Source organism: Medicago truncatula, chromosome 1 (assembly GCF_003473485.1).
Source record: "Medicago truncatula cultivar Jemalong A17 chromosome 1, MtrunA17r5.0-ANR, whole genome shotgun sequence".
Lineage (NCBI taxonomy): Eukaryota > Viridiplantae > Streptophyta > Magnoliopsida > Fabales > Fabaceae > Medicago > Medicago truncatula.
In genome coordinates this window covers 512,532-539,719 of record NC_053042.1, presented here as the reverse complement: position 1 = coordinate 539,719, position 27,188 = coordinate 512,532, and the positions used below count along the sequence as shown (strand labels likewise).

The 27,188-nt window shown below is 33.6% G+C and overlaps 4 protein-coding genes and 1 pseudogene across 5 annotated transcripts; 1 reads left to right on the top strand and 4 right to left on the bottom strand.

Moving 5' to 3' along the window:
* Nucleotides 1-209: 209 nt before the first annotated feature.
* LOC11432812 (histone-lysine N-methyltransferase ATXR6) lies at nucleotides 210-4,473 on the bottom strand. 2 transcript variants are annotated; one of them, XM_024784604.2, is made up of 7 exons: nucleotides 4,336-4,473; nucleotides 3,659-3,853; nucleotides 3,149-3,432; nucleotides 2,672-2,907; nucleotides 1,586-1,686; nucleotides 1,287-1,502; nucleotides 210-568 (listed from the first exon to the last, which is right to left on the bottom strand). In XM_024784604.2, exons 2-7 carry the CDS (start codon nucleotides 3,742-3,744, stop codon nucleotides 409-411), a joined length of 1,083 nt encoding a protein of 360 aa, XP_024640372.1. In that variant the 5' UTR covers nucleotides 3,745-3,853; nucleotides 4,336-4,473; the 3' UTR covers nucleotides 210-408. The 2 variants fall into 2 exon arrangements, with proteins under 2 accessions (XP_024640372.1, XP_039687622.1); XM_039831688.1 differs by lacking the exons at nucleotides 3,149-3,432; nucleotides 4,336-4,473 and having other exon boundaries at nucleotides 3,659-3,797.
* LOC120579445 (histone-lysine N-methyltransferase ATXR6) lies at nucleotides 3,863-5,889 on the bottom strand. Its single transcript, XM_039831690.1, has 3 exons — nucleotides 5,568-5,889; nucleotides 4,625-4,751; nucleotides 3,863-4,548 (listed from the first exon to the last, which is right to left on the bottom strand). The coding sequence occupies exons 1-3, from the start codon at nucleotides 5,746-5,748 to the stop codon at nucleotides 4,266-4,268; spliced, it is 591 nt and encodes a 196-aa protein (XP_039687624.1). The 5' UTR covers nucleotides 5,749-5,889; the 3' UTR covers nucleotides 3,863-4,265.
* A 2,719-nt stretch (nucleotides 5,890-8,608) lies between these two features.
* LOC11425659 (histone-lysine N-methyltransferase ATXR6-like) lies at nucleotides 8,609-11,167 on the bottom strand (annotated as a pseudogene).
* A 988-nt stretch (nucleotides 11,168-12,155) lies between these two features.
* LOC11425658 (histone-lysine N-methyltransferase ATXR6) lies at nucleotides 12,156-15,556 on the bottom strand. The gene is made up of 6 exons (XM_003588432.4): nucleotides 15,231-15,556; nucleotides 14,971-15,051; nucleotides 14,165-14,394; nucleotides 13,265-13,365; nucleotides 12,968-13,180; nucleotides 12,156-12,486 (listed from the first exon to the last, which is right to left on the bottom strand). Exons 1-6 carry the CDS (start codon nucleotides 15,472-15,474, stop codon nucleotides 12,327-12,329), a joined length of 1,029 nt encoding a protein of 342 aa, XP_003588480.1. The 5' UTR covers nucleotides 15,475-15,556; the 3' UTR covers nucleotides 12,156-12,326.
* Nucleotides 15,557-16,602: 1,046 nt separating this feature from the next.
* LOC112418700 (Werner syndrome ATP-dependent helicase homolog) lies at nucleotides 16,603-22,987 on the top strand. Its single transcript, XM_024775186.2, has 8 exons — nucleotides 16,603-17,122; nucleotides 17,408-17,539; nucleotides 19,361-19,484; nucleotides 20,389-20,834; nucleotides 21,379-21,455; nucleotides 21,586-21,709; nucleotides 22,064-22,267; nucleotides 22,581-22,987. Exons 1-8 carry the CDS (start codon nucleotides 16,751-16,753, stop codon nucleotides 22,638-22,640), a joined length of 1,539 nt encoding a protein of 512 aa, XP_024630954.1. The 5' UTR covers nucleotides 16,603-16,750; the 3' UTR covers nucleotides 22,641-22,987.
* Nucleotides 22,988-27,188: the final 4,201 nt, after the last annotated feature.

Here is a 27,188-nt window from a genome sequence, read left to right as displayed (position 1 = left end):
GAGGAGCAGCTTGAAAACAAATTTCAGTTGCTTAACCACTACAATGATTCACCACAGTAGTGACAGTAATGTTTTTCCTGTGATTTAACTAACTTTTTTATAAGTTAGCAAAATACTGATGATTCACTACACTTTTAGTGTATATAGTAGTAACACAATCTTTCACTAGGCTAACTCATAGATTCTGCATACCATTTTTGAGCCATAAATTTAAATTATTTTCAAAACATAAATATATTACTACAAATATAAATATCCATCCACAAGGTATATAACAAGATACATGCCCAACACATGGACAAAACCCTTTTAAAATTTCAGTTCTTTCTAGCTGACAATGCTAAAGATATTCCCTGTTAAAGTTATTTTCTTACAATAAGTTCTAGATCATTGACAAAGGCTACACGGTTAAACAAAATGTTTAGTTGGATATGCATTTTCGGATCCATTGTAGTCATAATACAATCTTTCTCCCTTCGGTATATATCTTTTAGCAATTAAAAGAACCCGAAATTCACCATTAACATTAAATCTCGCAGATTTCACGTTCTGCTTCTTTTTTCCTTCACTGCATAAAAACAAGAAACTTCATTAGTAGTTGTCTCAATAAAACAGTTGAAAAAAAAATGTTAAACTTGACACGAACTGAGATGATGGTGCACGAGTTCTTTAAGTTGAAAGTACTAGTACTCAAGTTACCAATACACAAAAAGACCAAGTGAATATTTTTATTATTCAATTCGTCGGGTAGTGTGCGTGGTGGGTGTTCGTTTGCTTCGGATTTGGGTTTCTCTGCCGGGTAGCTTCAATTCGTTGTTGTCTAGTTGTGTTTTTTCATTACCCTTTAAGGTTTGTTTCATACCACTTTTGGTGTAGTCTGGCTCTGTTTGCAATATTCTTTATGGATGTCTCTAACACTTTTATGTGGTTTTACTGAGTCAGGTTTGTGTCCCCCCAATCATTTGAATTTCTGTTTTTATTTAACTTAAAAAAACATTACCGTTATTCAAGTAAAACAAACATTTCAGTCAATTTGCACTAAACTGACCAAAGTTAAATAGGTTGAGGTAAATATAATTATGCTGTTATTATTAACACTCATTATCAATTTCCTACCCTTACTAAAACATCCAAGATAAAAGACACCATGTCTTTGAAAGTGTGTACATACAGCATACTGACAGTATTATTTGAGATGAAGTTGCCAGTGTCGCATATTACCACTAATAGGAAGTTAACTTTCCAACATATGCAGAGAATAAAAATTGAAGATAATAGAAACATACCGAGTGTGATTGTTGATTCCACTAATGAAACGTGCTATGTTGCTACGTTTATCTGGGCAGATGATCAGCGATTGTGAAGGATCAGAAGCATAAAGAAGTGTCATCATGCTATTATTCACCTCATCATCTTCCCGATTCTTTAGGTAGTCCACATCTCCCACATATTCTGCTATTATTGTCAAAGCTTCTATGGGTTTATCAGCTTCTACAGTATACCTGCAAAAGAAGAAATTTAATGTCAGGATTAGAGTGCAAAACGGGAAAAAGTTGATGCCAGTTTTTGTTGCATAAGCAGTTACCCTTCCAGCGGATCATAAACAACCATGAGGGGTGGACATTCTCCTCTTTCCATCATATCTGTGCACAAGTTTAGAGCCTTGGTGCCTTCTTTTGATAATACCTGAGAAAAAGATATACAAACAGGCATCAAATCTAAATGCATATAACAACAATGGTTATAAACATCTGTGATCTGATAATCTGATTAAGTATTGTGCATAAAACAACCAAGTTGATCTAAATCATGACAAATAGTGCAGTTGCAAAAATCCAAACTAGTTTGTAGACAAACCATTTGATACTTCATTGTTGCAAATTTTGATTTGTCTTTGTTACTATGTAATAGAAACTACGCTATAGCTGTTATAGTTTTCTGAAGACACCTTAAATCTACAAATCCTACGTTAAGCACAATTTGGGAGGCCAAAGATATTTTTCCTGTATTTATAGATAATCAACTAATAGTAATAGCACAAAATATGAAAACTTTATCTGCTTGCCTTTATGTTGTGACACTGAATTTTTCTATCAAAACAACAGTCTTACTATTCTTACTTGACTTCTAGTTTCTCGATATTCAGGCAGGTAGCTAATCTTAAGAAGAAACAAAGATTTGAAAGTTATGATAAACCCTGTAACAAACCGTGGCAGGTTCTACGATAGAACCAACATCACCCAAAACTTGATTGACGATGCCTTTCAAAAGTAGAATCTCCCGATTCTTCTCATCTATGTGACTATGACGATGACCTAACCAATAATGGTTCGACAAAAACAAAGAAAATGAATATAAATTGAGTTTTAAGGAAGGCGTACTCATTTTCTTTTATGTTTGTTGAACAAACAACAATAAATCAAACTTCTCAGCCGCAAGAACAAGGAGGCACCATCTGTTATGGTTGAAGTTTCAAACAATTTTCAAGTATTAACTACCTATAAAAGTAGTCCAACTTATAACTGTCAATAGAGTGATAGACCATTCCTCGCGCATAACATAACTCTACGCCAAACAATCAACATTCACACCGAGACGCTTGCTTATTAAGAAATAAAATCCCAAAAAATATAATACCTAATTAACAAACTCAAACAAGTTAAATAACTACCTGAATTCCCCCACCCCCATCTTCAAGAGCAGTAGAATTTGCATTCCTTGGTGCCATTCCAGGCATATATGTAAGTGCGTTACTGAACTCCGCTTTGGTTGCAGCCAACGCATTCACCAACGAAGCCATCTGTTCTAATCTCCTCATAGAATCAGCACTCGGCACAAATGGCAATAGATTCCATTTCTTTTTCGAACTCACCCAACGACTACCCCGCTTTCTCTTCTTCCTTACATCTAAAATCCAAAAAAAAAAATTATAACTACAAATCTCAAACTTCAATCATTAAAAACCAAATCAATTCATTCAATCCGATTCTCTAAACATTAATATCACAATTAATTATGAATTTGATAAGATTCAGCTTAGGTGTCGTGAATGTTTGGTATGACAGTGAATTTTTCAGAATCACGGTGAGTCACCATATATAGTGATACCAAACATTGACGTAAATGAAATGAAAGAATGAATGCGTACATTTAGTGTTGGTGTTGTGGGAGCAAGAGGGGCAAAACCACGAGGATTTCGGGACGGAAGTCAGGCAGAAGAGATGGTAGCCTTTGTTGCAATTGTCGCAAAGAAGCAACTTGGTTGGGGATTTGCCGGAGTTGCATTTCTGGCAAACAATGTCGTCATTGTTGAAGATGGAGGTTTTTTTTTGGGGAGCTCGTGTTCTTCTTCGACACAATGAAGCCATGAGATTTGGGATGTGAGACGAGGGTTTGCTTGTGTGAGTAAGTGAGAAATGAGAAATCGAGCACCTACCCGCAGCGCAAATTTAATTTAGATTAGAAAAATTCATGTTTTATAAATATAAATAAATATTCATTAGGCTATACATGCCCAACACATAAACAAAACAACCATTTTAAAGTTTCAATTCTTTCTCTAGTTGTCAATGCCAAAGGTAAAGTTTAATCAACTAATAGGTTAAGAGATGAAAAAAAATCAAGAGTGCACAATACTTAGTTAAAGTTATTTCCTTACAAAGTGACAATAAGCTCCGGATCGTTGACAGATGCTACACAATTAGACAAAATATTCAGCTGGATATTCATGTTCATATCCATCATAGTACAAGCTTCCCCCCTTTGATATACATCTATTAGCAACTAAAGAGCCCGACATTCACCACCAATGTTAAATCTCACACATTTCATGTTCTGCTTCTTGTTCCCCTCACTACATGAAAACACGAAACTTCATTAGTACTAGTTATTTAAAATAAAACAATTGAAAAGAAAATGTTAAACTAGACATGAGTGCAATGATCATGCAGAGTCTCAAGAGAGATTTTAAGTTGAAAGTACTCGTCTTAGCATTACATAAAAAGGCCAGGTGAATATTACTGCTATTCAAAATAAATCCACGAATGAGTCCATTTGCATTAAACTGACTTTAAGTTAAACATGTTTTAGGATAAATATAACTATGTTATCTTTTTTAACACTCTTAATTATCAATATCCTACCATTGATTAAATACTTTCCCCTTTCTAAAACATACAAGATAGGAGACAATGTGTGCCTTTGAAAGTGTGTACATACTAAAACCATTCTTTGAGATGAAGTTGCCAATGTCTCACTATACTATTTTAGGCTACTAATAGGAAGTAACTTTCCAACATATGCAGAGAATAAAATTTGAAAATGGAAGAAACATACGGTGTGTGATTGTCGATGCCAGTAATGAAAGGTGCTATGTTGCTACGTTTATCTGGAAAGACGACCAGTGATTGTGAAGGATTAGATGCGGAAAGAAGTGTCATAATCCTATCTCCGTCGTCATATTCACGATTCTTTAAAAAGTCTATATCTCCAACATATTCTCTTATTACTGTCAAGTCTTTTATGGATTTATCCGCTTCTACAGTATACCTACAAAAGAACGATTAAAAGTCAGGAATGGAGTGCAAAAGATGAAAATTTTGATGTGAGTTGCATAAGTACTTACCCTTCTGCATGATCAAAAACAACCATGAGGAGCGGACATTCTCCTCTTTCCATCATACTTCTGCTCAAGTTTAGAGTCTCAAAGTCTTCTTTCGATAAGACATGAGATATACAAACTTGCATCAAATCTAAATGCATAAAACAACAAAAGTTATAAATTAGCAGTGTTAATCTAAGTGTCGTGCATAGCACAACAAACTTGATCCATATCGTGACAAATAGTGCAGTGTTAAAAATTCAAAACTAGTTTATAGACAATCACTTATACTTTAGTGTTGCAAATTTCAACTTGTCTTTGTTGTAACGCATACTAAACTACTGCTTGTATGGTTTTCTGCCGCCGGCTTAACCATACAAGTCATACATTAAGCATAAGTTGAAAAGCTTAAGATATTTTGAAGGTTATGATAAACTCTAATAAATTGATGGGAACTGAAAAATTTCAGAATCCGAATTAAGAAAAGAGATAAAATATTAGAAATGTATTCAATGGACGAAGAAAATAACCTTGCAGAAGAGAGTGAATCCCAAACTATCCCCGAGCCAATCTCCTCGGAGATGGAGAAAACTCTCTCTGTGCCTAATCATAATGGTTTCAACAATATTCTTGCATACCGCTGCAATTCACCCAACTCACTATTTATACTACTAAATCATAACCTATGAAGCACGAACACAAACACCGGACACCACACGGACAATGGCACATAGAATGATAATAATTTGAAAAATGACATAATTCAATGTAATTACATTTGTCGGGGTCATATCCGAGGAGTCTCTGCTTCATAGAGCATAACAAACTAGCCAACTACGCCTCCCACCCCACTCATTATTTACCACATGCTCAAATAATGCTTTAGTGTGGAAAACAAATGATGATACAAGCACGAATATAAACTAGGATCCAGGACATGTTGATCTATGAAGGATTATAGGAATACCTGGTCCATCAATTAGAATTATAAGTTTGATCCTCCTCTCTACTCCATAACCCCAATAATATATGGCTTCAGAAGAACCAATCACATTAGATAAAGCAAAGTTTGCCAAGTTAGTCTCATCACTTTCCCTGCATGTGTAAAATTCCCCATTTCGTAATGAATATTGAAATATTATTTCCATCGTCGAGTTTAAGGTGATAGCTGTGAAATGAGGATTTCTTTCGGCTTCTTCTATTGGGTTTATGATTAAAGGGTAAACGAGTATTTGTATTTCGTGCTTAAATTAAAAATATAGAGTAATGATATTTGATGATAACTTTTGGATTGGTCAAAAAATAATAAAGAGAAAAGAAAGAGAGTGAATAATGGGAATTGCTTGCTACTTTTAGCTAAAGAAATCCTAGTGAAAATTTCACGATCTCACATTTAGCTATCCAATGTATCGTAAAAAAAATAGCCCGTTACCTATCGTTTATTCCGGACAGAAACAATTTCAATTGGCTGATTTCACTTTGTGGACGTTTCACGAAATTCTATCAGGACAAATAGCACTCGTGAATAATTTCTCAAAAGAAAAAAGAAAGAGAATGAGTAAGAACACGAGTACGAGAGTTGTCCAATAATTATGATAAAGTTGTTGTACATATATCATTTCTTTTAAAAATAACGTCTTCCATTTTTCAAAAAATTTCCACTTCATTTTGGTCCTTTATCGATCCACTTACATTCATAATAATATCCATGTGACCTATTTATGTTTAAGATTGGTTCATGTTATGTCTTATAATATTTTGTTCAACAAATATCAATGACATGTCAAAACTATAGGACCAAAAACAATACAATTTTTTTTAGAAGATTAAAATCAAAATTTATTGTATTTATAGAGACGAAAAACAATTTGTTAAACACACCAAATGTTTGAGCAAACGCGAACTAACATTTGAATGGATGCAAAACTCAGATTGGGGGGAGATGGTTGCGAGTGTTTTAGGTCTAAAAACGCAATGGCAAAAGTGAAGGAAGATGGGCTACACATATTTTCTTGCAATCTCCCTTCGTCCTTTAACAATTTTAGCAACTTCGTCGTTTTCTCCCTCGACGTTTCATTCACTATTCCCTCCAATGTAACCTAAGGATCCCTGTCCTTAGGCGATTTTGGTGGTGCTGTTGAACTGATTGTCAGGGCCGTCCCTAGGGAGGTGCAAACAACTCTATAGAGTTGGGCCTCCCCAATTTTGGGGCCCAAAATATTTTTTATTTTTTTTTAAAATATATAATGCTGCAAATATTAATATATTCAAGTAATTTTGAAATAATAATAGTACTAATGGCGTATGCTAGTGGCAAAACACTAGGGTGTTATGCATTTTGGCTCTAGTTCAACTCCCATGCCAAATTTTTATATATTTTTAATTTTTTTTTTCCAGCATAATAGGGTCTTTTTGGTCCTAATTTTAATGGAATTGAGTTCTATATCCTCAATAATATCTCTTCTCCTTCTACTTCAGTTCAATTATAATGTTTTTCTCTTTCTATTTTAAGTCTAATGGTCTTTGTCGTATATAATCGCAAAGTTCTAACAACAAACATTATTAATTATTTTTTAAAAAAATTAAAATAAAATAAAAACATAATAGTTTTGTTTCTCTTATAATTTTTATTTTTTTAGGAGCCTCTTTTTACTAAGAGAGTCAGACCTCCAATTTTACAGGGACGGCCCTGCTGATTGTAACCTATGAAGGTTGCTCAATCCGCCTTTCCTCCCTCGCGCTGGACCCCATTCTCTTCTCCCATGTCTCTGTTGCGTGATTTACACGAGAGACTAGAGTTCGCCCCTCAAACCCATGAGTGTTGAGGTGTCCTTCCTTCTTCATTTCAAATTCATTACTGAATTATATCTCATCTTCGCCCCTTCTTCTCTTGCTTCTCTTTTTCTTCTGCAACCTTAAGCATTTCCCAGAGGTCTGGGATGAATTTCTTAATGAAGTCTCTTTTAAATAAAATTCCATGCTGCATTTTGGTTGTCTTGCTTCCATGAGGCCAACCATATGGAAGCTTCTCCTCTAAATGCAAACACGGTAACCTTGTTTGCCACGTATCCAAAAGTTGGCTTCTATACACCGTTTCAATTGGATCAACCACCCATAAACGTTCTCATTTCCATTGATGTTGAACCGACTTTCTCTTACATATAGCACCAGAGGGAGTACATTATATCCTATTTCCCTTCTAAGCTCCCACTCGGGGCTCTATAATAAACCACGGCGGCTTTTACAAAGAACAATATTGACAGGTAGTTGACAGTGCACTGATACTTAAACCATCACCCAAAACTCTATTGAAAATTGACAAAGATATGTCGAGCAACATAATCAATCATTTAAATCCTTGAATTCTTTAAGTGATCACAAATTGTTTAAAATAATCATTTTGCATTTATAAAGTTATTTGCCCTTAACCATATTATAGACATGCAAATAAAATACTTAAAATGTGTTTGGAAACACTCAAATCACAATAAATCAAAAATTACACCCTAAAACTTCTAAAAATCACAGTGAGAGAACTTTAAACTCAGTGACAGTTGTACACGGCTCAACCAGACACTTGCTTACATATCTATCAAACAAACCTTATGGTGAACATCAGCCAGGGCAGAGTCCAACACTGAGAAGGCGGTTGAACCACCACCCCCGTCAGTACAAGATATGGACGCGATACATTGCTTTGGAGCAATTTCCAACTCTAGATACAACAAGTCCTATTTTTGAGCATCAATATTCTTGCAACTACTTGCAGTGCAAGACTTGTTCCACAAATTAAAATTAGATCAGAGGCTTTCATCTTCTATAGAAAGAAAAGAAAAAAAAAACCATTTGACCATAAAAGAGGTAGACCAGAAGCATCCAAACATTACATGTCCACAAGGTATCTAACAAGGACAAAACAATATTTAAAGTTTCAATGCCAAAGGTACATGTTGAATCAACTAATAGATTTAGAGAAGAATAAAATACAAGTTAACAATTCCCTGTTAAAGTTATTATTTTCTTATTGCAACAAGCTGTAGAGCACTGACAGTCTACATAATTAGACAAAATGTTCAGATGGATATTCATGTTCGTATCCATTGTAGTCATAGTACAATCTTTCCCCTTTTTCTATATCTGTATGCAATAAAAAGAACCCGACATTCACCATCAACGTTAAATCTCATAGATTTCAAGTTCTGCTTCTTTTTACCTTCGCTGCATAAAAACAAGAAACTTCATTAGTATTTGTCTCAATAAAACAGTTGAAAAGAGAATGTTAAACTTGACAATGGCTGATATTATGATGCACGAGTTCTTTAAGTTGAAAGTACTAGTACTCACGTTAACATTACACAAAAAGGCCAAGGGAATCACTGTTTTTCAAATTAAATCAACAATTTAGTCAATTTGCACTAAACTGACTAAAGTTTATTAGGTTAAGGTATATATTACTATGCTGTCATAATTAACACTCTTAATTATCAATTGCCTACCCTTGATTGGAGGAGACTTCCCCCTTACTAAAACATCCTAGACAGGAGATACCATGTGTCTTTGACAGTGTGTACATACAGCATACTGACAGTACTGTTAGAGATGAAGTTACCAAATGTCTCGTATTACCACTAATAGGAAGTTAACTTTCCAACATATGCAGAGAATAAAGTTTGAAGATAATAGAAACATACATAGTGTGATTGTTGATTCCATTAACGAAACGTGATATGTTGCTACGTTTATCTGGGCAGATGACCAGCGATTGAAAGGGTAGAAGCAGAAAGAAATGTCATAATGCTATCACCATTGTCATATTCCCGATTCACTAAAAAGTCTACATCTCCAACATATTCTGTTATTATTGTCGATTCTTTTATAGATTTATCAGCTTCTACAGTGAGGGGTGGACATTCTCCTCTTTCCATCATACGCCTGCACAAGTTTAGAGCCTTGGTGTCTTCTTTTGAAAACATCTAAGAAAAAGAGATATACAAACATGCATCAAATCTAAAAGCATATAACAACAATAGTAATAAACATCTGTGACCTGATAATCTGATTAAGTGTTGTGCATAACACAGCCAAGTTGATCGAAATCATGACAAATAGAGCAGTGTGCAAAAATCCAAATTAGTTTGTAGACAAACCGTGTTGTAAATTTTGATTTGTCTTTGTTACTATGAAATAAAAACTACGCTACTGTTGTCATAGTTTTCTTCAGACACCTTAACTGCACCAGTCCTACATTAAGTACAGTCTGGGAGGCAAAAGATATTTTGCCTGTATTTATAGATAATCAACTAATAGCACAAAATATGAAAACTTTATTTCTTACCTTTATGTTGTGGCACTGAATTTTTCTATCAAAACAGCAGTCTACTATTCTTACTTGACTTCTAGTTTCTCAATATTCGGGCAGCTAGCTAGTCTTAAGGAAACAGAAAGATTGAAGGTTATGATAAACCCTATAATAAACCGTGGAAGGTTCTACAGTGGAACGACATTAACAGGTAGTCCACAGTAGAATTTGTCAAGAAACCATTCCTCACACAGAACACAACTCTACTCCAACGATCAACATTCACACTGAGACGCTTGCTTAATAACAAATAAATTCACAACAAATACAATACCTAATTAACAAATCCAAACAAGTTAATTAACTACCTGCATTCCTCCACGTTCAAGAGCAGGAGAATTAGCATCCCCTAGTGCCATCCCAGCTGTATAAGTAAGCTCGTTACTGAACTCCGTTTTAGTTGCAGTCAACGCTGTTGCCAACGAAGCCATCTGTTCTAATCTCCTCTTTGAATCATCACCCGGCACAATCAGAAACAGCTTCCTTTCCTTTTTCGAAATGACCAAACGACTACCCTGCTTTCACTTCTTCCTTACATCTAAAAACGGAAAGAAAAAAAAAAATTACAAATCTTAACTTCAATCCCAAAAAACCAAATCTAAATGCATGAAACAACAGGAGTTATAAACATCTGTGCTCTGATAATCTGATTAAGTGAAGCGTGTAACACAACAAAGTTGATCCAAATCATGACGAATAGCGCATTGTTAAAAATTCCAAACTAGTTTATAGACAACCACTTATACTTCAGTGTTGCAAATTTCAATTTGTCTATGTTACTATGTAACACATAATAAACTATTGCTTGCATGGTTTTCAGCAGACAGCTTAACTATACGGGTCCTACATTAAGCATAAGTTGAAAAGCCTAAGATATTTTGACTGTATTTAGAGATAAATCAACCAACAGCTCAAAATAAAAAATAAAAAAATTATTTGTTTGCCTTTATGTTGTGGCACTGAATTTATCTATCAAAACAGCAGTATTGTATTCTTACTTGACTTCTAGTTTCTCAATACCAAAGAGGTTAAGATAAACCCTACAACAAACCATGGCGAGTTCTACAGCAGAACCACATTGACAGGTAGTTGACAGTGCACCAACAAAAAGTTAAATAACTACCCAAATTAACAAACCCAAATAGTTAAATAATTACTTGTATTCCTCCATGTTCAAGAGCAGGAGAATTAGCTTCCCTTGGTGCCATTTCAGGTATATAAGTTCATTACTGAACTCAGTTTTAGTTGCAGTCAACGCTCTTGCCAATGAAGCCATCTACTCTAATCTCCTCTTAGAATCATCACTCAGAACAAACGGCAGCAGCTTCTTATGGAAGGAAAGAGATATGTCGAGCAACATAATCAATCATCTAAATCCTTTGATTCTTTTATTGATCACAAATCTTTAAAAATACCCATTTCACATTTATAAAGTAATTAGCCATTAAGAGAGACAATCCAGCTGTTTAGTACTAAATAAAAACCACAAGTCCTAAGTATTACCGTGGACCATAGACATATATAACCCTGAACCATATTATAGACATGCAGATAAAATACTTCGGAAAACGCTAAAATTGTGATAAAAAATCACAACAAATCAGAAACTACAGATTAAAACTTCTACAGTTGTCTACCACTCAACCAAACACTTGCTTACTTATCTATCAAACAAACATTACCATGGACATGGAGGAACATCAGCCAGGGCAGTGTCTAACACCGAGAAGGTGGTTGAACCACCACCCTAGAACAAGATATGGACGCAATCACACATTGCATTGGAGCAACTTCAACTCTAGATACAACAAGTCATATTTTGTGAAGCACTTGGTTCAGCAGAGTCAAGATATTGTGAGCATGCAGTAGTGACAGTAATGTTTTTCCTTTTTGTGCTGTATTTGATTTCCTATGATTTGACTAACTTTTATCTTCGTAGTTTTTATTGGCACAACTACTGATGATTCAGTACACTTTATCCTTAGTTATACATGATAATTTCAGATGCAAGCTTATCTCATGATTCTTGATGCCCTTTTTGAGCATCAATAATACTGTACCTACTTGCATTGTGAATCAAAATTAGATTAGACTTGAGTGTTTTATAGATAAAAATATCCATTTGGACATAGAAGAGGTAGACCAGAAGTATCTAAAAATTACATGTCAACAACTAAACTTTACATGCCCAACCGATGGACAAAACAACAATCTTATAGTTTCAGTTCTTTGAAGCTATCAATGCCAGAGATACAAGTTGAATCAACTAATAGATTTAGAGATGAAAAAAATCACAAGTTAACAATTTCCTGTTAAGATATCATTTCCTTATTACAATAAGTTGTAGATTATTGACAGGCTACACAATTAGACAAAATGTTCAGTTGGATATTCATGTTCTAATCCATTGTAGTCATAATACAACCTTTCCCCCTTTGCTATATCTCTATTTGCAATTAAAAGAACCCGACATTCACCATCGACGTTATATCTCACGCATTTCAAGTTCTGCTTCTTTTTTCCTTCACTGCATAAAAACAAGAAATTTCGTTAGTAGTCATTTCAATAAAAGAGTTAAATATAAAATGTTAAACTTGACATGAGCTGCAATGATCATGCACGAATCTCAAGTAGTTTTTAAGTTGAATGTACTCATCTTAGCATTACATGAAAAAGCCAAGTGGATATTAGTGCTATTCAAATTAAATCCAAAAGTCAATTTGCACTAAACTGACTGAAGTTAAACAAATTTCAGGGTAAATAGAACTATGCTGTCATTATTAATGCTCTTAATTATCAATTTTCTACTGCTGGTTTAGAGATTTCCCCTTTCTAAAACATACAAGACATGAAACTGTGTGTGTCGTTCAAAGTGTCTACATGCTGATAACATTCTTTAAGATGAAGTTGTCAATGTCTCGCTATATTATATTATTGTAGGCCACACAAATAGGGAGTAACTTTCCTACATATGCAGAGAATAAAATTTGAAAAAGGAAGAAACATACGGAGTGTGATTGTTGATGCCGTTAATGAAACGTGCTATATTGCTACGTTTATCTGGGCAGATGACCAGTGACTGTGAAGGATTAGAAGCAGAAAGAAGTGTCATAATGCTATCTCCATCATCATGTTCCCTATTCTTCAAAAAGTCTACATCTCCAACATATTCTGTTATTATTGTCAAATCTTTGATGGACTTATCTGCTTCTATAGTGAACCTACCAAAAAAGAAAATTAAAAGTCAGGAATGAACTGCAAAAGATGAAAAAATTGATTTCAGTTTGTGTTGCATAAGTACTTACCCTTCTACAGGATCATAAACAACCATGAGGGGCGGACATTCTCCTCTTTCCATCATACTTCTGCACAAGTTAAGAGTCTCGGTGTCTTCTTTTGATAAGACCTGAGAAAAAATATATACGAACATGCATCAAATCTAAATGCATATAACAACAGTAGTTATAAACATCTGTGCTCTGATAATCTGATTAAGTGTTGCACATAACACAAAAAAGTTAATCCAAATCATAAAAAATAGTGCAGTGTGCCAAAATCCAAACTAGTTTGTAGACAGACCACTTTATACTTCAGTATTACAAATTTTGTTGTCTTTATTTCTATGTAACACTGCATACTAGGCTATTGCTGTTATACTTTTCTGCAGGCAGCTTAACTAAACAAGTCCTACATTGAGCATAAGTTGAGAAGCCAAAGACATTTTGCTTGTATTAAGAGATAATCATCTAATAGCACAAATGCCACCAGCTCTCAAAAGTATAAACTCAGTCATCTTCATTTGTACAACTAGGACAGTAACCTAATTAGTATTGACCACCTAACCAGTATCAGTTCAAAACAAAGAAAAATGAATATGATTGAGTTTTGAGAAATGCATAATCGTTTTATCTTGTTTTTGTCGAACCACCAACAATCAATTCAATGTCTCAAACTCTTAGCCGTGACAACAAAGAGGCAACATCTGTTGCTGTTAAAGTTTCAAACAATTTTCAAGTATTAATCAACAATAGACTAATATACTATCAAAGTAGCCGCAGTAGAGTTTATCAATTAACTGTTGCTCATACCAACATAACTCGACACCAAACATCAACATTCACACCGAGATGCTTGCTTATTAACCAAAAGTATCCTAACAAAGATATAATACCTAACTAACAAACTCAATTAAGTGAAATAGTTACCTGCATTCCCCCACGTTCAAGAACAGGAGAATTAGCATCCCTTGGCGCCATTCCAGGCATATACGTAAGCTCATTACTGAACTCTGTTTTAGTAGCTGTCAACGCGGTCGCCAACGACGCCATCTGTTCTAATCTCCTCTTCAAATCATCATTTGGCACAAATGCCAACAACTTTCTTTTCTTTTTTGAAACAACCAAGCTACTACTCCGCTTTCTCTTCTTCTTTGAATCTAAAAACCACAATTTTAAACACACACTTCAATTATTAAAAATCAAGAGTCTATTTGTATTGACTTATTTCAGATTATCTACTAACATAATTTTTGTAAGACTGTTTAGAAAAACTTATGAAAACAACTTATGACATTGCTCATAAGAAGTATTCAGCTTATTTTCACAAGTTCTGCACAATAGCTTGTGAAAACAGTTTATGGCATTGTTCATAAGCTGTTTTCACAAGCTCTCCACAATAGGTTCTGGAAAACAGCTAATGACTTTGTTCATAAGCTGTTTTCAGCTTATTTTTACAATCTCTCCATGATAGCTTGTGAAAACAGCTTACGACATTATTCATAAGCTGTTTTCAGCTTTTATCACAAGCTCTCCATAATAGTTTGTAAAAACAGATTATTACTTAAAAAGAAGATAATTTAACTTTCACTATAGAAATAGCTTATACATAAGCACTTGTGCTATAAGCTTCAAATAAGTTATTAATCCAAACAAGGCCCAAATCAATCCATCCAAACAAAATCTCAGAACATAAATATCACAATCAATTATCAATTTAATAAGATTCAACTTACCATGATTCAGAATCTGAGATGCATCCGAAGTTCGTTGGATTTTGAAGAAATCAATAATTTTGGTTTGTACAAGAGGAAAAGCTGCATTTCCAAACCGCATAGCATTAATAAATGAAAATAAACCTAAATAAATAAATATCAGATCTAATCAAGTTATTAATATATTAAATTAGAGTATTCATGACCCTAAGTGTAGTGAATGTTTGGTCACCGTGATACCAAACATTGACACGATTGAAATGAAATGAAAAGATGCATACATTTGGGGATTTTGGGATTGTGAGAGCAGGAGGGGCAAAACCAAGAGGATTTAGGGACGGAAGGGAGGATAGGAGTGAGGCAGAAGAGATGATAGCCGTTGTCGCAATTGTCGCAGAGAAGCAACTTAGTTGGGGATTTGCCGGAGTTGCATTTCTGGCAAACTACGTCGTCGTCGTTGTTGTTGAAGGTCGTGGATTGTTTTTTGGGAGCTGGAATTCTTCTTCGGCGAAGTGGTGAAACCATGGTGAGATTTGGGATTTGAGAATGAATCGGCGTTGTTTGTGTAAGAAATGAGAAATGAGAAAGGAGAATGAGGAATAATAGGTTTTGTAATTAAGTAAGAATTGGAAGAGGCGTTTTCGCGGGGTTATTTTTGTTTTCTTTAGCGGGAACTGTTTTCAGCTCGCGCCATTTTCTTTTTGTTTGTTTGTAAAAAAGTCTTTTTAACGTAAAAGGTTATTCAATTCAATGTTATTAAAATTATTTACTAAACTCTTGTTTTTGACAAATTATAAAAATGTCTTTTTGACTTAAAAAGGTTATTCAATTCAATGTTATTAATATCATTTACTAAACTCTTTGAGGAAAATTTCATCAAAAGAAAAACACACATTTGGAATATGATTCAAAATGTATTGTAACCTTTTAAGGATAATAATTTTATTTTTTTTTGGTAATTGTGTAATTTTGGTCCATTTAAGAAATTTTGACCAATTTACTATAAACAAAAATTATTTTTTAGATTTTTCGAATAATTGATGTATCAGATCAATATATCGACCAAATAAATTAATTATTTGAGGAACCTAAAAATACTCAATCCGTCTCAAATTATAAATTGTTTTGAGAATTTCACACGTATTAAGAAATGTAATTAATTTTATGTGGAAAAAAGAAATCATGACACGTTTTACAAAATTTTCCTTAATAAATTATACGATAAAGATAAATTTAAAAATTGAAAGAAAAGAGAGGAAGAGATGGTTAAGGTTATAATAAAAAAAAACATTAATGTTTCATTGGTATCATAAAACGATTTATAATTTGAGCCATTTTTTCCAAAACAGCTTATAATTTAGAAGGGTGTGAATAGTTTTTTACTTATAATAATGACCAAATGAAGTATAATGTAACCTGACATGAAAACAAAGAGTGAGTCTAATATAGTGTTAAATTGAGTTGTGATCAAACATACAACGACAAATGAATATCAATCAAAACGATAAAAGGAGATGAAAATGAACAATTTAAATAAAAATAAATAAATAAATTGCCCAATTGAAAATAAAAGAATGCAATTTTATTGGAATTAAGGTTATCTTTTTTTAGGGGGAAGGATAATATTTTTAAAAAATAAACAATGATATTAACATTTAAAAAAAATTAACTTCGAAAAGGATAATCATGAAATAGAAGAAGAACGGGGTTGTACAAGTAAACATGGCGGTGCAAAGTAGCAATTCCATTTCTTCTCCTATAGTTAACAACCAAAACCTTCATTCATCTCTTCCTCTTCAACATGGATCCGCCGAACCAGAAACCTCTCGAAATCCACTTCGTCACCACCACCGACTCACCCGAGTTCACTCACCTAACTCGTTCCCTAACTCAAACTTCCCTCGTCGGACTCGACGCCGAGTGGAAGCCCGTTCGAACTCACCAAAACTCATTCCCCACCGTCTCACTCCTCCAAATCGCGTGTCAACTCGGCGACGACGAAGTCGTCTTCCTCCTCGACCTTATCTCCCTCCCTCTCTCTTCAATATGGGAACCTCTCCGAGAAATGCTGGTTTCCGCAGATATCTTGAAGCTTGGATTCAGATTCAAACAAGATTTAGTTTACTTATCTTCTACCTTTTGTGAACAGGGATGCAATCCCGGTTTCGATAAGGTTTGAATTCATATCGAGAATTGATTAGACGTAATAGTTAGTTACAATAATCAGTTACACTGGTTAGTTAAGTTAGAATTCTTGATCGAACTCGTAGTTGAGAGAAATCGTTGATTACATTGAAGGGATTCGACAATGCTTATATAACAAGTTAGAACAACTAAGTAGTCTTACTTAACTGGATAGGGTAAAAAATTATTGTAACCGAGTATTATGTCTAATAGAATTATGCTTACACATGGATTTGTATTGTGCTGATTTGTGTTTGCGGTGAATTGTGGATAGGTTGAACCGTATTTGGATATTACGAGTGTGTACAATCATCTTCAGTTTAAGAAAAACGGAAGGATTGCATCAAAGCAGAATAAGAGTTTGTCAACTATTTGTGGAGAATTGTTGGGGATCACATTATCTAAGGTTTGTTTGTTTGTTTAATAAGCAATTCAATTCAACTTCGTGGATGTGTGTGCGTGCGTGCGTGCGTGTGTTCAGAAAACAAGTAGTGGTTGCTAGAGTGTCTTTTGAACAAATCTCAGCGTCGAGTAGGTTGCATCTTAGCATTTGGTCTTTTCTGTTACTTCTAGGCACAATTAGTAGTTAATTTTGGGTGTTTGTGATTAAGTTATGTGAATCATTGTTTGAAATGATTTTCCGTTAGTAATTTGAGTTTTCACTTAGCATATGACGTAGTAATTTTATGTAGTTCATTTTGTTGCTGTATTAAATGTAGTTAGGCTCTTCAATTATTGCCACCGATATATTTTCTAGTGTTCCTTTAGATCCTGCGGTATTTTTTCGATAAAAAAAAACTAGTTTTGGAAGCTTGGGGGTCCTTTGATTTAAAAAAGCGTTTTATGTTTTCCCCGAACTCCTTTTTTTTTAGGATAAAAAGTTAGCGTCATAATCGTATGGTATGTTTGGTTTGAGAAAACGTTTTTATGTTTCACTTTTAATCAAAAAGCCAACATCTTGTTTTCATTATGTTTTCAGTTTTCAAATATTTCTACAAGATTTGTACAACAAACAGCAAAAACATTTTTGCATAAAATATATCGTCCCGGAAGTTTAAGCTATCAAATAGAGAATGAGTGTACATGGATGGCCTTAAACTTGTATCATGGTTTCTCTCACATGAGTCTGTTAGGATTAATACACGAACAGTGAGTGGGAACTTCCTGAATGAGAGAAAACTAGAGACATGTGATGGTGAAACTGCCGGTTTGAACTACACCACAGAGACTCTATTATATAGGCACTGAGAAAATTAATATACAATCTCAGTATTAAATACATAATGACTACGATATCATGTCTATCCTAATTATTTAAAATAAACAGAATAGATTTACATAAATATCACCTGGTCTTAATAGTGACTGACTGCAAGGTTATATAAAGCTTTGATGCCATGTAAAGAATTAATATTCTTCAAAGCATAAGTTGCAAGTTGGAGGCACATGGATATCTTTTTATCTCCTTACAGTTATTTTATTCATGTCAGACATCAGTATACACGTTGGTGTCAAAATTAGGTGCTTTATTTCTGTAGGCAGTAGAGTGATTGTTTGGAATGTGTTCTGCATCAAGAAGGTTTCAAGATTGTAGTCTCAGTTAGATATATATATATATATATATATATATATTTCTTTTTTACCTTATGCAAATTTCATTCCTAAATAGATGGATTCAACAAAACGATGATTGTCGATTTCAGACTGTTAATCAATCCACGGACATTAATGTTTTTTTTTAACAAAACCAAATGACATTAATGCTGCCAACATATGGACTGGTTTGAACTCTATGAGAACCTTATCTTTTGTATGTTGTCTTTGGTTAGAACTTACAAGTGATAGGTGCATCATAAAATATGCTTTTAGATTGTCATTTATATTTCTAATAAAAACATGCTTTCTCAAATTTGTTGGATTATATCAATCATTATATCTTATTTTTGCAAAGTGACTGATAATTTGTTTGATCATGAGCCAAATATTATTAGTTACAGAATGTTATGTTTATTGAGTTTAAAAAGGAATAATAGGATTGAGCTGAATAAAATATAAATATGAGTGATGTTCGTGTTAATAGAAACAGGCTGTATATAATAGGACATAAGGGGAGCATCTTATACGCTCAAGCATGTGTTTTGCTCCATTGGAGTTTCAGGTTCCAAAGACTTTGCCAACTGGCATTTTCGGTTACTATAAGGTGTTAACTGAATTATATTTGCTTTAGGAGCTCCAATGTAGTGATTGGTCACAACGTCCTCTTACAGAAGAGCAGATGACATATGCAGCTATGGATGCTCATTGCTTGCTCGGAATATTTAAGGTCTTTCAGGCAACGGTTGCCAAAGAAGGTTTTTACTGAAAGTTTCATACGATCTCTGGACAAACTATAGACCTCTGGTTGTGTTGTATTTCGTTCTTTTCAATATTTGTGACTTTGCTGCATTGATTGATCAAATTTTTGTTCCTTCTAGTTTAAATTAAGTTGTGTGTATACAGAGTCTCACTCGCTGCAATGTCAGCATTCTATTTTTCAAATTGGATCGATTAAGTTTGACTGGTCATTGAGCATAAACCCCTCAGAAGAAATTACGATGATTTGGAAAAGATACATGGCTAATTTTATAACTGCAACCGAAGTGTTTTCCTACATGTCAATCCACTTGAGTTCCATATCTAGAAAAGAAATAAAATTTATTTGTGGCATCCTTGGAATTTTCCATTTGTGGCTGGCTTGATTAACCACAACCTTATTTGTACACTAGTTTCACTTGACTTTTGTCGTTGACCAAGTAGCAGATTATTAGGAAGTGTTATGTCAACAATTCTTTCAGTTTGCATTTTTGAAATAATTGTTTGTTAAAATAAAATAGTGGAGAAATACAAAATAAGATAAAAGATAAATTGATTTCTTGCAAGAGTTTGACAACTATACATCTTAGTATTTTGCATCACTTGTAAAGACAATGGATACAAACAGACATTCAATCTTGATAAGATGATTGGCTCATATATGTAGCTCCAATAGTCCTTCACTCCATTCAGACGTTTTCATTCTTTTAGCTTTCATCCTCAACCTTACACATTTGAATTAAGCATGCATGTTTATAATCTTACTTTCGGATCACAGTACATATTCATTCATTCCATATCTATATTGTTTCATATTAAAAGTTGATATATTCTATATCCATTCACTAGGGATGTATACATATAATTTCTTGTAATTGGATTTTATTAAATTCTTCGCTGCAGGAGAGTTGGTTAACAAGACCAATATATTATCCATTCGAAGTGCAAATCTTGGGTTGAAAGAGCTTTTCAGGAAGCACGATACGAGTGATAAAGTTCATAGCACACAATTTTGTGAGGCTTTGGCAATTGTCCAAGCCACTTCTTGTTCTGATGTTGTTCGGGTGATATCTTCAGCAGGGGCAGTGATTCAAAAGTCATCATGTAGGGATACTAAGCCAATGGATGAGTTTTTGTTGAAAATTGTCAGAAAACATGGTGATAGGATTTTGCTAAAGGAGTCAGACAGAGCGCCCAAGACCTCAAAAAAGAAACGGAAGAAGCAATTGCCAATTAATGGGATTCCCAAAGAAAAACATTTAGAGAACTTTGACGAGTGGCAAGGTACTGCACCTTGGGATCCTTTAGTTGGGGGAGATGGATTTCCAAAGTTCCTCTGTGATGTTATGGTAAGCATCTGAAATCTAATTCAGACCATCTGATGTTTCCTTTCTTCAATTTTTACGAACATATGATATACCCTTTCATTAATCTTTGGAGGTTAAGCAATAGGTTTATTGCGGATATAGTTAAATTTTAATTACTCCGGAGCACATAATATATGTTGAAATTTGGGGCCTAACTCATCCTTAAAAAACCCGGCTTGTAAGAGGAGGAGTGCCTCCTCTTTATAAACTCTGATCAAGCTTCCTATCTGACCGATGTGGGACTAAATCCACCCCCCTCAAAGACAAGCCAACATAAGGCAACTAGGGGCAGATCGCAATCAAGGTGGGATTACCACACACCCCCTCACGCTCGGGGCGGGATTTCCAACAATATATGAGCCATTTGCATCGTTATCAGTGTCAATATTTTGACTTCTGTTTTATGAATATATAATTGAAACATATATCCAAAAAGAAAGGGGATTTTATTTTAATGAACAATTTGAATGATTGTGTATTTATAAAATTTAAATATGAGCATGAATCTGGTAAGGAATTTACTCAGGTTGAAGGCTTGGCAAAACATTTACGTTGTGTTGGGATAGATGCTGCAGTTCCTTCTTCAAAGAAGCCTGAACCAAGGTAATAATAGAGTATGCTTCTGATGTTATTTTCTCATTGTTGATTCTTGTGTAAGTTCACTATTATTTGTGTGGCAATTGATTTAATTCGATTTTCCTCTTCCTGTCGGATTAATGATCATTGTATTCAGGGAATTAATAACGAAAGCACAAAAAGAGAAAAGAGTGCTTTTGACACGGGATGCAAAGTTACTAAGACATGACTATCAAATATATAAAGTGAAGAGTCTTCTAAAAAATGAACAGCTTCTTGAGGTATGGTTGTCTTTGTTTTCTACAAAGAAATATTACGTATTTTGAGGAAATATAAATAGTTAATATACATTTCTATGAAAGTAAAGTTAAATAGTATAACATATGTATCTTTCAATGAACTCTTAGGTAGTAGGTTTAGAATGTTAATTCTCATGGAATAATGTCAAATTACTAATATTTAACATGAAAAGTTTGTCTTTGCTGCATTGAGTCTTTTTCTACTTCGCTTTCAAGTATAAAGGTTATGTTCCTCATTAGTTCAGTTTTCGCATGGTGGATAGAAAAATCGTTAGCCGTATATTTCTTGAGAAACTGATGCCATAGTGACACAGCTAAAATTAATGTATGTTCCAGATTATTGAAACTTTCCAACTAAATATTAACGAAGATCAGCTAATGTCAAGATGCACAAAATGCAATGGAAGGTTTATTCAGAAGCCACTTTCAACTGAAGAGGCTATTGAAGCAGCAAAGGGTTTCCAAAAAATACCAAATTGCTTATTTAACAAGAATTTAGAGTTTTGGCAATGTATGGACTGTCATCAACTTTATTGGGAGGTATTGTTTACCTGTTCAGTTTGTTGCGAGTTGCTATTTACCATTGCCTTATCATTTATCTTAAATAAATGTGTATGTCATAAGATAAATTGAAGTAAGTTTTTCCAAACACTTACTTTATCCAACTGAAACCAATGATTATAGTTTTTTTTTTTTCCTTCCGTTAATTCCTCTTTTTCACCTCAAATATGTTTCGAAGTTATCTAATTTGACTACAAGAGGGGGAATTTCTTTTTTCTTCTTCTACTCTGATTTATTATTATGGCATTCTAGATTTTCTAACATGAATGTATTGCGCCTGTCATATATTCAGGGAACCCAGTATCATAATGCAGTACAGAAGTTCGTTGACATTTGCAAGTTGAGCGATTAATTTAAACTTCGTCAAGGATGTGCTCGTGAGTAATGGTGCCACTGAATACATTTTGTTTGAAGAAAAATGTCATCAGTGGTTGAATGTAATTGTGCAATCAATCCGTGTACAATTAGTTTATACATGATTAATTTAAACTTTGTCGAGGATGTGCACGTGAGTAATGGTGCCACTGAATACATTTTCTTTGAAGAAAAATGTCGTCTGCGGTTGAATGTAATAGTGCCACTAAATACATTGTCTTCGAAGAAAAATGCCTTCACTTAACTGTTTTTGCTGTATAATCTACTTATTAAACTATTTAATTTCAACGGAAGTGCTTTAGACCACATCCGGGATTACTTAAAGACGATAACAAATGCGTTTTGTTTGTAGCGTTGAAAATCTGTCTGAATGATAAATTTCGTTTGGATGCAATTTGTTTAATTAGTTCTCATATTGAAGAAAATGCCACTTGGCCATTGTTAGCTTTGGTGACAAGATTTCATTGTAAACACAATAATACATCACAAAGTAGTTACAGAAGTTGTAAAAATTTCAAGTTAATATCTTTCCCCAATTTCTTTCAACACTAAGCATCGTTTTAGATTTGCAGAGTGCTCCTTCAACTCTCTAATTTGTTGTTCATTGTCTGTAGCAACGGGGACATTTTAAAAAAAAATAGCTGTATTTATTCTTTTTTATTTGCAGGCCAGTCTACTATTTATACTTTATTTTTCATAATACATCGTGCTCATCTTTATCATGCTTTGTTTTTACTATTTCTCTTCTCCTTTTAAACAATTGTATGAATGTCTACCATGCTTGATATTCAGTTAAGTTCAGTAAGTCAGGATGATTAGTATGCAAATTCTTTTAAATCCGATGTATCCCTAACAACAAAAAGTTAAGCTCTCGTATGGAACCGTTAAAAAGTATCAATCAAAGGTGAGAATCAAAAATTTTAGATTGATGAGATGCATAACTTTGTTTTTCTATTACAACATTGTTAGAGTCAAGATCTGTCCTTCTCATTCTAGAGTCAAGATCTACTTTTTTTCAAAAATGACATATTCGAGTTGCACCAACTATGATATAAAGTCATCAAATCAAATAAGTAACAAAAATGAAGCAAAAAATACGAAACAACAAATACGTAATAAAAGCGAAGCAAGAAATACGAAACAACAGATACATGAACAATGTTTGAATAAACGAAAAGAGGAACTTTCAAAATAATTTTGAAATTTTAGAATGAATCTCAGAATGGTGTGAAAATATTGAAAGTTGGAAGATATATTTATAGCAAAAAATCAATCAAATTACATCAATGATACAATGATGAAAATGTGACGCATGTAAGAATATGATTGGCCTACAATTTAATATGTGACACATGTAATAATCTCATTGGCTTGCAAATTAAATGATGACACATGTTACTTGCTATTTGCAAGGAATAACTTCTGAAATGCTTTCGAGCAGCTTGAATTCACCGTTCATTATTCTTATTTCATAATCATATGCCAAATTAGAGCTGAGTCCGTCCACCCTTAAATATGCTTATTTCACCATCATCAGCTAGCGTAACTAGTCTTGAGATGGCTATCGTGATAGTTGCTTGGGACACTATAGGAAGGACACCAACTTTCTGTAGCATAGTTCACTCGTACCCTCCGACCATTAGGATCCTGCGACAACACAATTTTAAATGCTACAAGAATTGCAAAGGGTGTTTTACTATTTCATAGTTCAATATAATATGAACATGAAGTGGGGAAAACTCAATTCTTAAAATGAAGCTTTAAGTCATCACAAAAACTGATAATACCTGGTTTTTCATATTGATGCTCTCAAGGGCAGCAGATGCCTCCTTGTGAGACCTTCCTGTTTCACGATCCTTGATAATCTTTGCTGGAACAACATTAAAAACGATCGGTTTCAGATTTCTAAGTTAATAGTCTAGTCCGTTAGAAGAGATAGTCAAAATCAGGATTTTACTATAAAGTGAGGGGAAGTAAAATAGTAAATCGCATAATCGTTATGTTAATCGTAGGATTACAAAGAAATTCATAAAACTCAAATATATGTATATAAAATATCATAGATAAGACAAAAAAAAAAAACTTAAAATACACTTAAAATGTTTGAGTAAATTTAAATTCATAATTAACTTGCATAATGGCATAGTTGCATAATAACAACAACAACAACCAAACTTTATCCCACTAAGTGGATTGGCTAAATAGATCAAATCAAATTATGTCATAGTATTCTATCATAACCATACTTCCATCCAACTCATTAACCTCTAAAACTTTCCTAATAGTTTCTCTTATAGATTTTGTAGGTCTTCCTCTAACTCTTTTGACCTAACTCTCTTTCATCTGATCTACTCTTCTTACGACAGCATCTACAAGTTTCTATCTGAATGTCCAAACCACCTAAGCTTTTTTCTACCAACTTTTCTACACAAGTGTAATTGCATAACACTTACACAATTAAAACTTAAAATACTTTTTTTTTTGAGAGAAAAAACTTAAAATACTTGTGTAATTAACATACTAACACTCACATAACAACATAACACTATTTATAATTACATAATTAAAACGTTAAATCAAATACATATGTCTCAAATAAAACAACAACTAAAATTGCATTTTGCAGTGTCAGAACCGCGACCATAATAGTAGAATAATTTCAAAGAAAAGTAGATTATAGAGGATTCCACCAAAATAAGATTGTGTATTCTCATAATAAGGTGTTCCAACTCAATAATTTAAATGCATACCTAAAAAGTCAATCTGCAATGTAGAATAACTTTTGAAATAAGTGGCATACCTTAATAGTCCTAGTAAACTAATTTTTTTTTGACAAAAGTCCTAGTAAACTAATACTAAATTGAAACAAAAGGAACTAATAATGATACCAAAAAATGTGACAAAAGAGCAAATGAAGTAACAATGTACATTTTCATGGATGAGTGAACAGACCAGTTACCACAACTAATCTAATGTAATCTAATCTAATGAGGAAACCTTTGTTTTAAAATAACCACAGCAGCATGAAAACAGAATTCACCGTCTTCATCATGAGATTTCATAATATCAATCAATAGGAAAAACCTCATAGCGCTCCATGCAAGCCGCCACTGAAGTATGAAAATAGTAGTTATAAATCCTTGTGAATATAGTATTATAGGAAAAGTATAAATATAATCGACATACACAAACCAAGACGGGTAGCACTTGAATGGCATTGTAGTTGGTGACATTGTAGTTAGTGACATTGACCAACCAGGATGCCACAAATGTCTTTCTTCGGCAAATTCTATGGTACACCCAATATATTTGAGTGTATCGGTACACTCACTCTTTAAATTAATGGTTAAATGAGTTGTTTTTTGAAGAAAAATATTATTTTCTATCATTTATATTTGTAATAACTAAATCTTATTCATCAAAAGTGTTAACGAAATAATTTTTTTTTTTTTTTTTTAATTTTTAGCACTCAATATTGATTATATTTTACGATAATATGTAAAAAAAATACTATGATTCTTATAAACAATAAACTGATGTTTTTTCTTGTGAAATGATGTTCTATAAAATATAAATATTGATAAAAGCTATTTATTTCATAAAAAATGATCGTTAATTTATAAAATTATGAAAAAAGAGTACCGATAGACCTCATTTTGTGAGTGTACCGTAGAATTTGCCTAATAATAATAATAAGGAGAACATAGTACTTAATACAACAATGAAAACATAAACAACACAGCTTTCTATGTTCAAGCAAATTAAGAAGAAATAGAAACATCAAACGGAAGAGTGCATGCATATAGATTCATTCATTTATTCTTATTCCATAGATTCTTCTCGTTCTCCTCCGTTGCTCTTCTCGCCATTTCAGTCATCCTCTCGGAACGCTCCTTATCAGCCTTCTGCAATTGCAAAGCTAAGTAACGAGCCTCCCTTTTCTTATTTTCTTCCTCCAAATGATCCTCAAGTATGTGATACTCCCTTAGTTTCTGAGCATTTACTTCTCAATTTTCTCAAATTCCTCTAACATAGTCTTCTTCTTCTTCTTCTTCTTTGGCTTCTTGTCTTCTTCCTTCTCCTCGACTCCTTTTCCTCCTTCCTTCACAGCTTCGGAAATTGTATCGGCAGATCTGATATCGGACTCAATGGAGGGATACACTAATAAAGACTCATTGTATGCAAGTGTGTGTTAATCTTGTCGGAGGTTTCTATTAAGAATTGATTTTGTGCAAGGGGAAATTCAGAATGAATTTCTAGGAAAATCTTTTTGAGAATTGAGTATACTATTCTCGCATTCCAATGTCGTATTCACCGTCATTTTAAGAAGATATTCTAGCTTCTATTCAGCGCAAGAAGCCACAGCAGAAACAAGCAAAACGGGACATATCAGCGTCATTACTCATTAGTCTACATCACCATACTTATAAAGGTGCTCGTGTAACAGAAGTTGTAAAAATTGTCAACGACATACATATTATGAGATAAAGGACATACTTGAACAATAAAAAGTAAAAGACTAATA

What these genes read in the sequence shown, in the direction of transcription:
- LOC11432812 (XM_024784604.2), bottom strand. Translation starts at nt 3,744, where the DNA reads ATGATGGATATGAACATGAATATCCAGCTGAATATTTTGTCTAATTGT. An exon ending in CCGGAGCTTATTGTCACTTT is followed by an intron (nt 3,433 to 3,658) that starts GTAAGGAAATAA and finishes CGCTGCGGGTAG; the next exon opens with GTGCTCGATTTCTCATTTCT. An exon ending in GTTTATGATCCGCTGGAAGG is followed by an intron (nt 1,503 to 1,585) that starts GTAACTGCTTAT and finishes CTTCTTTTGCAG; the next exon opens with GTATACTGTAGAAGCTGATA.
- LOC120579445 (XM_039831690.1), bottom strand. Translation starts at nt 5,748, where the DNA reads ATGGAAATAATATTTCAATATTCATTACGAAATGGGGAATTTTACACA. An exon ending in AATTCTAATTGATGGACCAG is followed by an intron (nt 4,752 to 5,567) that starts GTATTCCTATAA and finishes TTATGCATTTAG; the next exon opens with ATTTGATGCAAGTTTGTATA. An exon ending in GTTTTTGATCATGCAGAAGG is followed by an intron (nt 4,549 to 4,624) that starts GTAAGTACTTAT and finishes GTTCTTTTGTAG; the next exon opens with GTATACTGTAGAAGCGGATA.
- LOC11425658 (XM_003588432.4), bottom strand. Translation starts at nt 15,474, where the DNA reads ATGGTTTCACCACTTCGCCGAAGAAGAATTCCAGCTCCCAAAAAACAA. An exon ending in ATCTCAGATTCTGAATCATG is followed by an intron (nt 14,395 to 14,970) that starts GTAAGTTGAATC and finishes TGTGGTTTTTAG; the next exon opens with ATTCAAAGAAGAAGAGAAAG. An exon ending in GTTTATGATCCTGTAGAAGG is followed by an intron (nt 13,181 to 13,264) that starts GTAAGTACTTAT and finishes CTTTTTTGGTAG; the next exon opens with GTTCACTATAGAAGCAGATA.
- LOC112418700 (XM_024775186.2), top strand. Translation starts at nt 16,751, where the DNA reads ATGGATCCGCCGAACCAGAAACCTCTCGAAATCCACTTCGTCACCACC. An exon ending in TCAAAGAAGCCTGAACCAAG is followed by an intron (nt 21,456 to 21,585) that starts GTAATAATAGAG and finishes CATTGTATTCAG; the next exon opens with GGAATTAATAACGAAAGCAC. An exon ending in GTCATCAACTTTATTGGGAG is followed by an intron (nt 22,268 to 22,580) that starts GTATTGTTTACC and finishes TCATATATTCAG; the next exon opens with GGAACCCAGTATCATAATGC.